The sequence below is a fragment of the Condylostylus longicornis genome, unplaced genomic scaffold (assembly GCF_029603195.1).
Source record: "Condylostylus longicornis isolate FDR11 unplaced genomic scaffold, ASM2960319v2 ptg000107l, whole genome shotgun sequence".
Taxonomy (NCBI): Eukaryota; Metazoa; Arthropoda; class Insecta; order Diptera; family Dolichopodidae; genus Condylostylus; species Condylostylus longicornis.
In genome coordinates, this window is record NW_026578075.1 from 3,635,620 (window position 1) to 3,646,944 (window position 11,325).

General features: G+C 24.7%; 1 protein-coding gene across 2 annotated transcripts; it reads right to left on the minus strand.

The window, feature by feature from the left end:
• Nucleotides 1-3,008: 3,008 nt before the first annotated feature.
• LOC129614301 (ras GTPase-activating protein-binding protein 1) lies at nt 3,009-10,646 on the minus strand. 2 transcript variants are annotated; one of them, XM_055528843.1, is made up of 5 exons: nt 10,284-10,646; nt 7,124-8,449; nt 6,812-7,030; nt 6,499-6,746; nt 3,009-5,272 (listed from the first exon to the last, which is right to left on the minus strand). In XM_055528843.1, exons 2-5 carry the CDS (start codon nt 8,361-8,363, stop codon nt 4,922-4,924), a joined length of 2,058 nt encoding a protein of 685 aa, XP_055384818.1. In that variant the 5' UTR covers nt 8,364-8,449; nt 10,284-10,646; the 3' UTR covers nt 3,009-4,921. The 2 variants fall into 2 exon arrangements, with proteins under 2 accessions (XP_055384818.1, XP_055384817.1); XM_055528842.1 differs by having other exon boundaries at nt 7,124-8,529.
• Nucleotides 10,647-11,325: the final 679 nt, after the last annotated feature.

Consider the following 11,325-nt stretch of genomic DNA (forward strand, 5'->3'; position numbering starts at 1 on the left):
ATAATGATGAAGTTATAATTATATGTTATGAGCTATGTAAATTAGAACTTAATTATCAAAAATCAACAGTGCTTATTCAATGAAATGTTGCGGCCATTCTTGCGAATATGAATTTAGGTTTGAAATTCAATTATTCAATTTATGACTTTATTACTTCATTTTAAGGAATCCTCCATATATGTAGAAAAAATTTATTTAGTAGTCTATAGAACCATCTAATAGTCGTAATATAATTTTTATTAAAATCTTAAAACATATTTTTCCCAAAATGAATATAAAAACGCAAATTTTTATAATTTTATGTTTTTTTTATTTTTCTGTTTTTTTTCTATTTTAAAATTTAAAATTAATTACTAGATTATGTTTCATTTAATTTAAATTAAATTATCTTTTCTTTTGTTTGTATTGACAAGAACTATTTTTACGTTAATTTTTTGTATTTTTATTTATTGTTAGCTTTTTTTACGTTTATACTTTTTTTGTTTAATTAAATTTTTTTGTTAATTATCTAACACAATTTTTAACAAGTGCTTGTTAACTTTACTCCAGCCATTCAGAAAATAGTTATTTTAACTTTTTTTCAACAAAAACTTTTTATTGAAATTCTTTAGAATGAAATTAGTTAAGAATCTTTGTAAAGTTGCTCTTAGTTATTATACAATAATAATCTTATGTATAAAAAAAAAACAATGGGAATTAATATAAAACAAAAACCATATTCTAAGGAACCTATTTAAAAAAAAAAACGTGTTTCACCTTTTAATGGTATAATTTCAGTTTACAGTTATTTTCACTAAAACTCGTTTTAAAATGCTATTACAAAATTAAATTAATTCATCGAACTTTGACTTTTTTAAAAAATTTTTGTGAAATCGAAAGAAAAATGATTAAAAATTGATATTAGCAAAATACTTAATTTCAACTTCCTTTACAATAATGAAATAATTTTTGAAAGGCACTTTTCTTTTAAAAACAGACATATTTAAGTAATTCAAAAAAAAATTTTTATCATTATTATTTATTAAATAAAAAAAAGAAAATAAATTTTTATGTTAAAATTGTATTTGTGCTGTTTGGAAAATATTATTATTAAATAATTTTTAATTTAATCAGTTCCAAATTTTTAATTGTAGATACTTAAAATTATTGCGCTCCTTTTGTATTGAAAAGTCAATGTAATCTTATTGTTTTTTTTTTAAATAATTAAATGTTTTAATATTGGCTACCAGAAATGTTTTTAAATTTTCATAGAATTATTGGAAAATTAGATTATGTTTATTAAAAAAATAATCTTCATATTAAAAATTTAATTTATAGAAATAAAATAGAATTACTATAGAAGAAATACAAATAAAATTCTTTAATTTTTTTAGGAGAAAAAATAAAAAATAAATTAGAACTTAATAATTTATAATAACTAACATCTAGATGAGTCACAGTTGTTAATTTAAGTACATTTCATATTTTTAATTTTGAATATAAATTATTTTTAAAATGAAATACATATGTAAGTAATTCAGGCAATATTAGTAATCAAAATTTTCACAATAATCTATTCCAAATGTGTGATCTTATTATTTTAAGGTAACCTATCTGTAAGAATAGAAAAGAATAATTTATATAAAATAATCATACGTTTATTTTACTATTTTATACTATTTTAAAATACGTACATAAATATAATGCTAAGATGTTATTAATAAGTGTTTAATGAATTTTCATACAAAAACAATAAAGATTTATTAAAGAATATTTGAATTCAATTAATGAACAAAAATGTTATTTCATTTTGTTAAATTTAATGTAACTTTTTTATGTTTTATTCATCATTATGCTTTCTCTATGAAATTACATGTAGGTTAGTTAAAATTTAATCGCACACGCAAAACTTAAAATTTTAAAATCAATTAATTATTGTTATCTAAAAAAAAAAAACATTAATTGAGCTTGAAAAAATAATTTATAGCATATGAATATCGTTTAGTTAATTTGAGTTTGTCATATACTATTTTATTGGCTTATTCATAAAGCCATTAAAATTTGTTTTAAATGACTAAATTAATAATATCAATATAATACAGTTTCCCTTCGAATATATTCAGAAAAAAATGATATTTCATATAAACTAACTGTCTTCATGACGAAAACATAATGTTCTTAAATGAAAAATTTAAAAGTATGTAAAAGATTTTTGTGTATTTCCTATTTTCAAAACAATAAAAAAATTTTTATACTTATTTTTTTTTTATATTTTTATTTAATTTATTTTTTTATATTTTCATTTTTTGTTAGCGATTCGAAAATCTTATTTAATATGAAAATTCAGTGCACTATACATAATAATACAACATTATTTTAAAATTATATTTTCTCTCACAAATAAGATAGTTATAAATTCGAAAACAAAAACGTCTAAATGTTTATTTTTTTAAACAGTCTTTTTGTATTTACAAAAAAAAAAATGTATAAAAAAACAATAAAATATTCCGTATTTTTCTTCAAATTAGTTAGCAGCAACTTATTTGTTACCTTTTAAGTTTACTGTGCAGGAATCAGTTATATATACGAATTTTTCCAAATTCTTTAGGAATTCATAATGATTTGACTATTTTTTATTTAAGAGAATTTGAAAATCTAGGATCTGTTTCATAAGCGCCGGAAGACATAATCCAAAAAGAAAAAAAAAGCAAAAAAATACTAAAACTGACACAGTTTAAGATCTAGCAATGAATCGTATTAAAGTATTTAAGTTTGAAAGTGGTTACGAATTGCCTTAACAGTTCTGTTCATATAATCATTATAAATTACTTTTAATTACATGTATTATTATCATCGTGTTTTTATTTTCGTAAAAATGCAAATAATTCTTTTTTTTTTAATTTGATACACTAATTAATATATAAAAATATTTTCTACAAATTTTAATTTTTTCTTTTAGTCATTAACTAAAAATAAAAACCGTTCCTTAAATTCGTTTTTTAACTAATTCATTCATTAATTTATACTGACATTTTTTTATTATTCTTCCTTAATCTAATTATTAATCTAAACTCACGTTTTGAGTGTTTTTTTTTTATTTAAATTATCCTAAAATTACAAATTATTTTAAGAACTGTTAATACGAGGTTAATTATATACGACAGTTTCTCATTATTTTGAATTAGCTTCGCAAAGTAAAAAAAACAATATTCCCACAGAATGCAACACCAATATTGCAAGAAATTTTTTCATGGCAAATACAAAATATATATTAAAAATCTTTTAATTTTTTGCAAAATATAAATTTTAATTTTAATTCCGAAATTGGATGAACTGCTTTTGATAAAAATTAAAACCGGTTTGCCCTTTAGTAATAAATTTTTTTTGAATAATAAAGATTAGATTTCAATTGCTAAAAATTATTTAAAAGAATAAAAACTGTCGACTAATAATTCAGTAAAACATAAATAATTAAATTTAGTATTTCATTTTGAAGAATTCGAAATATATTTTTATATACTTTACATAAATCTGATGAAGAATACAGATTTGATATTAAAAACAAAATATAATTTTTAAAAACGTATAGTCAATAAGTTCGTTAAATATAATCGCAACTATTATAATGAAGCCATAATTACAAAATTAAAATAAATTAGTCTATTATACATTTTAAACCCTTTTTTTCATCTTCACATTTTTTCAATTATCATTATCTAATCCTTTGAAGTAAATATCAACAAACACTTCTTAATAATTGTACTCATTCACTTCGTTTTTTAAATTCTATATATATATATATATAACATATATATATATATACATATATATGCATCTCCATTTAGATATATATATATACATATACATGTTTTTTTTTCTTTTTTTTTTTGTATAATTTTTCAAGTTTTTTTGCAAAGTTTTAGTTTTACTTTTTATATTGAATATTTTATAAATGTATGAACAATAAGATTACAAGTCTTTATTTTGCTTTTTATTGCGATTTTTTGCTAAATTTTTATTGAAAAATTTATACTTCATTTTACTTTTTTTTTTTTAGATTTTTTTAATTTTTTATAAAAACATTTTTTTTTTTTTAATTTTTTTTATATATATTTTTTTTTTTACAGAAGTGATAAAAAATTATTTTTTCTCTTTTTTTTTTATAATTTCTAAACTTTTTTTTATTGAAAGTATAAAGATCTCTTGGGGAGACACTTTTACCTTCTCAACAAAAATAAAGTAAGAGACTGATTTTCACTCGAGTCTTTTAGAGATCGTGATCATCAAAATATAAATATTCTTCAACCGATCACAAAATTTTGTATGTGTACACAAAAAAAGTTACACAAATCTTAAACCAAGGTCTAAAAAGAATTAAGTGAAAATCAGACGTGAAATAATAAAAAAAAATGAATTTCTATTATATTTGATGATGAAAAATTAAATAACAAACTAAAAAAAAAGAAAAAATTATATAAAATAAAAATTCTCAGAATTTTTTCAATGGTTTTCAAATATAATATTTATAAAATTTTATTCCCTTTAATTTCTTTAACGTGTTCTTGTTTTGATATTAATCCTTTTTTTATACTTTTTTATTATTCTTCAACTAATTTTTTTCAAATATTTTTTATACACATCCTCCATTCACTTTTAGTTCAATTCTGCTTTTTTTTCTTACAAATATTGTATGGAGAGGAAGAGTAAAGGGCGAAAAAAAAAAAAATTAAAAATTTAATTATTTTTATGTATTAACCGTAGCCTATCAAATCATTGTCGTTCTTATGTTATTATTATACGTCTTTGCAATATGAATAGGTGAAGTTTTAATCAATACAAGATTACGGTTGGCAACTGTGAAACTATTGTGGGCTGCTGTTAAATTTATATTTTTGCCGACAATATTTGTATAGGGTAAAAATATGATGATCATGGTATATTGTTAGCGGCGTGCATAACTACCACCACCTCCACCACTACCACTTGATGTGTTTTGATTTATATTACCGCTCGTGTTGCGATTTTGAGGTGGACCGCGGTTGTCATTTCTATTAAAACCTCCACTACCACCCGAAGTTCTTTGACCAGAATTTCCACTTCTCATTAGGCCACCAGTATTTGAATGTGATCGATTTGGTTGCCCACCACCACCAGCCGGTCGTTGTGAACCACCCAAACCACCTCCACTGTTTGACATGTTATTTTGTGGACGATTAGGTATATCACTTCGAGGTCTTGTCTTTTTCTCTTCAACATTTAGTTTTTGCCCATTTTCAGCTGGATAATATAGCGGCTAAAATAAAGCAAATTAGCTATAAATTTTAAATAGAAAATATACTATTTATTTTTATTAAAATATTGTTAATTTTCAAAAATTATTGCAGGCTTTTATTGTTCATAAACTTGTAACTTTTAGGTGTGTTAGTCTTGATAAATAATACTTTTTGTCCTGAACTATTAAAATTTTGAATTATCAAAATACCTTAATTTACTTAAACCTTTTTCAGCAATATAAAATTCATTACCCGTATAATTTATTGAAGGATTCAGTGAAATTTTACTATATTTGTGGCAATTTATTAAACAACCTCCAATAATATTAATTGAGTAAGTTTTTACATGAAAGTCATTACATTTAAAGGAAAATTCCCACATTTTATTTCATCGCATTTTGCTACACTATCATATAATTTGTTAAATGACCACTTCATTTTAAATTACCTAAATTTTGTTAACCATTCAAGTTAGTTTATTTCTGGCAGTTTTTCCAATTTTTAATTTTCATAGTTTTGAAATGTTGTAATGTTATTCAACGGGTACCAATATACTATTATAAAAATTTTTATAATTTAAAATAAGAAACCTAATGAAATAAACTTTATTTTATTGCACTATATAAATTTATGATTTTAATTTTAAAATAAATTAATTGGCTTGACAATGAAACAAATACATGTTAAACAAACACAAAGAATAGATTTTTCATTTCATAAATAAGTATGTCACTAAATGTTTTTGAAAAACGCAGTTTGAAGAAATTAAGAAAATTAAATTTAAATTAAATTAATAAATCATTTCTTTTTACTTACCATATGAATAAATCATATAAGTAAAAAGAAATATGAATATTTCAATTTTTCACATAAGATAAAATTGCCGTTTTTTCACATTAACTTCTTTAACAATAAATAATAAGAACAGTATATTTTTTAAACAATAGTGAAACAAAACTACGACACTTTCGCATGGTCAAATAACGAAATAAACATGTAACATCTAATATTGCTATTACAACTTTCAACCTAAGTCAATTAAAAATTTACGTTCAAAAACGAAATATTTATGTAACAAAAAAGTTAATTATATTTGCGATGTTTTAAAAATATAGGTCCACCCGAATATTAACTCCGAAGAAAGAATAAAGATTTTATTAAATTACAAACTTTAAAAAACTAATTCTATGTAACAATATAGATATTTATAAATGCGGCAATATAAAATTATTTCTATCTAACTTACGCAATTCGCTAAGCAAGTTTGAACATCTTCTAAATTCTCATATGTTATGAAGCCATAATTTTGTGTATGTCGCTGACCAGGTATTTTTGATCCCTGTTTAGAATGGATTCTTAATTCCACAACAGTGCCATATTTGCTAAACAATGCCTTTAAATCATCTTCGGTTGCACAATGTGGAACGTTACCGAAAAACAATTGATGACTATCACCAAATGAATTTACGTTGCTGGTTCTTCGCTCTGAGTAATCTAAAATTTAAAGCAGATAAGAATTTTAAAAATGTAAAACGAAATATATTGTTTAATAGAAGCACCCTTAGTTTGTCTTGATGCGTTGGTTCTCTGTGGCAATCCAGGTGTTTGTGCAGAATTTATTTCCGTTCTAGTGGGCTCCGTTGATTTTGAATATATTTGCGAATTAATTTGATGCGAAGGTTGTGGTAAGGGAACAAAGCCGGTGTTATTGAAATTTCCAGATTTAAATAAGTTTGCATAAGTTTTTACTTCATTTTGATTTAATGACGACTTCATAACTGCAATTATTTTTTTAAAATGTGATAATCAAGAAAAATAATTATGAAAATGTAAAACAAATCAAGAAATAAATTTAAAGAAATTATACTTGCCATCATATTTCTCAGTTTGTTCATTTATTTTATTTTCATCTTTTTTATTAGATTCAGCCTCGATTGGTGAAGTTTCCCTTTTATCCACTTGTTTTTTATCTTCTTGCAAAGCAGATAAATTGGTTTGTTGCTGTGCTGAAACAGTTGATGTTGTTGAAGGAATAGTTGGTCCTGTTGAATTTTGAATGATTTGGTTTTGCTGTTGTGACATTGAGGCTGACTGCGTAGAGGTAACTGATGCAGCAACAACAGAGGGGGGTACAGTTGGCACAATGTTAGTGTTTTGTTGAGATAATAGAACTGTTGTACCAGTACTTGCCTGCTGAACAGTTGGTAATACCCCGGAACCCGCCAAAACTGCCGCTGCAGGAACTGCAGGAGCAATTTGGGCAGCCGCTGATTGTTGAATTGTTTGCAACAACTCATCATGAACACCATTTACCTGTCCAGCTGTAGTTTGCTGTTGAGGTTGCACCGTAATCAATTGTCCAGGAACAGTTGCAGTCACTTGACCGGTTGGTGCTGCAGCAACTGATGCGACACCTGCAGCGTTAAATGGTGCCACAGCAGCTTGAGCTAATGGTACTGCGTAATATATTTGTTGTGGCGCAGCAGTGCCAGGAGTACCTGCTGGAGCAGAGGCAACCATTGTTTGTTGTTGTTCTGGGGAACTCACAGTATTTGGTGCAGAGACAACAGCAGCAACAACAGCTGAAGCAGCTGCCGTGTTATTATTTAGCAATATTTTTGTTGAATCAATAGCAGAACCGATTTCATGCTGTTCATCATCATTTTCAGAACGCGTTTCTCCACTTTCTACATCTTCTTCAATATAGAGGTCTTGATAACGGAAAATGTCGTTATGAACATAATAATTTTTCGGAGATTGAGCTCCCAAAACAAATGTTTGAGTAAACCGTCTCATTGGTTGCCCATCATTAGACAATTCTCCAGTTACTTGAACAACAACACCATTTCCAAGAGTAACTTGAGCATCAACTTGGCTAATTTTAGCATGACAATCTCGAAAATTCAATTGTTGGATTTTGCTGTGTATATTTTTTTGTCCAATCGCCAATGTTGCCTCACGATTATGTGTCTCAAGCCCACCATGAATAAAACTTGAATGGTTAATATAAAAACGATGCAAGAGATCAGGAGCTTTGTTCAATACTGTATAGTATTGCCGGACGAATTCACGACCAACATGCTGAGGGGAAGGTGTCGCATCCATTACCATTTCTTAATTTTGTTTTAAGGTGGCTTTTTTCTTTTTCTTATGATTTAATATATTTTTGCCCAGTTTTATGAAATATTTTTTGATAACTAATGAATAATAATATTTAGGCGGATGAACACTTAAATTTAGCAAACGATAAAAATTCTGTTGAACTAGACTTAAAAAACTATAACAGAAAATAATTGTGAAATACTAAAAATTAGAAAAGGATTTTTAAATTTGAAAAATAAATATGGGGCAGGCAATTATCTGGATATAAAATTTTTTGGAGAAATTCAAAAAAAAAATATTAGGTAGGAACTTAACAATTACGTAGCTCTCAGACTTATGTATGAAAAATTTTTTTTCATTTTTGTCGTACCTTCTATACTATGCCTCATCATATCCACATAAATTAATAAAAATACTTCAATAAAATCTCTCATTAAAATATAGTTTTTGCCAATATATATTTGCAAAATAATATTTTAGTAATGTTGCTTGGCCAGTATAATTTTTATTAAAAGTAAAAAAGAAACTCGCAAAAGTTACAGTTCAAATATTACAGGAATTTAATTAGACTCACCTCATCGGCCTTCTACAGCAAAAAAATAGGTGAAAACATGAGGTTTAAAAAAATTTTTTTTTTAATATCAGATAAGTTTGTTGAATTACTTGGAACATTTTTGAAATATGTATCGGGTAAGTATGCATGCATGTTTAAACTACTTACGCATTTAGTAGTTTCGAGAAATGGATGCAAAATTTTTTTTAGAAAAAGTTGGATATTAAGGGAGTCAAAGACAAAAATTTTATTCTGTTTCACATATATTTTATTTAGAATAAAAATATTAAAAAATTTAAGACCTAATATTCAGCTGTAAAAAGATATATTTTATATACCCATGAAGTCTGATACCTATACATATCTATATTTTGTATAAGACTAAAAATTTAAACACAAAAAATTGGATTCAACTAATATTTGAAGATAACAGTTCCTGTCATTGATGTAAAACTCTCAAAAATTCAATTTTAAGATTTCAAGCCCTGCTTAACTTTTGAATTCATTACATTGTGCTTATTAAAACTATTTAACAGTGAAAAATTTATATGTAAGTATAGTTGCTTAAGTTAGCTATCATTCTATATGTGCCTGCATATTTACACCAGACTATAAAAGAGAAAATCCTACCTACATACATAATATGGATTCTCCAATTATTTTTCCAGTTCTAGTCCATATTTTTTAGTCAAATTCAAATACATATATTTAATTACACGCACCACATTATTAATTTATCATCAATATGCATATATAAATACATGTCTTCAAAGGACTAGAACGGAATTAAATTTTTTACGAAGTTAAATGAAAGTGAGTATTTGCTTAAGAAAATATATGTACATGCAATCTATGTATGTATGTATGTCAGTATAAAAGGGAAAATATATCAGAATTTTCAATTCGAGAACAAAAGATATGTGGTATCCAAAATTTTCGCATATTTCACAGCTTAATGAAATTTTGATCTAAATAGAAAGTTGCAAAAATATTTAAAATAATTATAGACTGTAACTTTGTTTATTCCGTTTCAATTTCAAATGTTTGAAAAAAAAAATGAAAATTTTTATACATGTGGATTTATGAAACCTGTATGAAAAGACTATAAATCCAAAACATATTTTATTATGGCGTCTGTCTCGAAAATTCTCTAGATATTTTCGAATAATTTCAAAGCTAGATTTTTTTTAAATTTTACAAGCATTAGTTATTTTATTATTTTTACCATTGCGTTGTTAATTTTTAAATTTATAATTAATTTTTAAGTAATAATTTTAGGTTAAATACCCTTCAGAAATTCTATTTTTAAAATAGTCTGAATTACATTTTTACATATTATGAAAGTTTCAAAATAAAATTTAATTTGTTTTTCTTACCTTTTGAGAGAAAAAATATATCACTAAATGTTGCGGCAAGGCTTATAATAAAAATACTTTTTTTCTACCTTTTCAATAAATTTTTTTTAAGCAAATTGATCACAGTTTTCATAAATTACTTTAAACTTCAGTTTTTAAAGAGTTCCAGACAAACTCTATTTTAATTTGAAAAAGATGAAACTATTTAGGGTACTGTTGTATGAATTTATTTCGAATTGATTAAGTTTTTGTATTAATTACTTCTTATTTTTTAAAAATGATTTGAGGAGGCAAAATTATATTTTTTCTTTTTAATGTTAATAGTTTAATACTCTCCACACATTCGCGCTTGCCTGTATTGTGATTTGTGATTTAAGGCAAGTCTCCAAATCCATTGTTGTTGCCATAATAGTCTTCAGGCAAATCCAATTTCGCATAAAAATGGCGGCTTCTTCAGGTCTACCATCACCTATATCATTTCCGGTTTTCAAATTAATTTTGGACCTCTAGCGCTGAATTTTTTAATTTAAAAAAATTAGTTTCGAAAACAAAACAAAAATTCAGAAATTCAAAACAAAAAACAATTCTATTAAATCAAAACTTAATAAAATGTTAGGGTCTTTTTAACAGGCAATTTGTTTTTAATTCGAAAAAACCTGTTTTTTTTTTAAAAAATTATTATTTAATTTTTTTAAGAGAATTTGTTATTATTTTGACATAGGGAGTGTGCCAAAAAAAAAATACCACGTTAACTTGGTTTGTTGAAATTTTGAAATACTCTAAAAATATTGGAACCGATTTCATTAGTGTTTAACGAAATGTCAAAGTAGAGTAAAATTCAAGCCAACTTAGGGTATTTCCACAGAATAACTATTAAGCATTCACTCAGTCTGAAGCAACAAAATTGTGTTAAAAATTCTTACAAAAAAAAAATATTTAAGAAGAATTAAGTTACTTTGTTTTATTTTTTGAAATACATATTATAAATTTATAGGAATTTTTTTTCCTCACTAAAATGCAAAGAAGAGATAGTGTTTGGCTTTAATAAATAATTTTGTTCGCC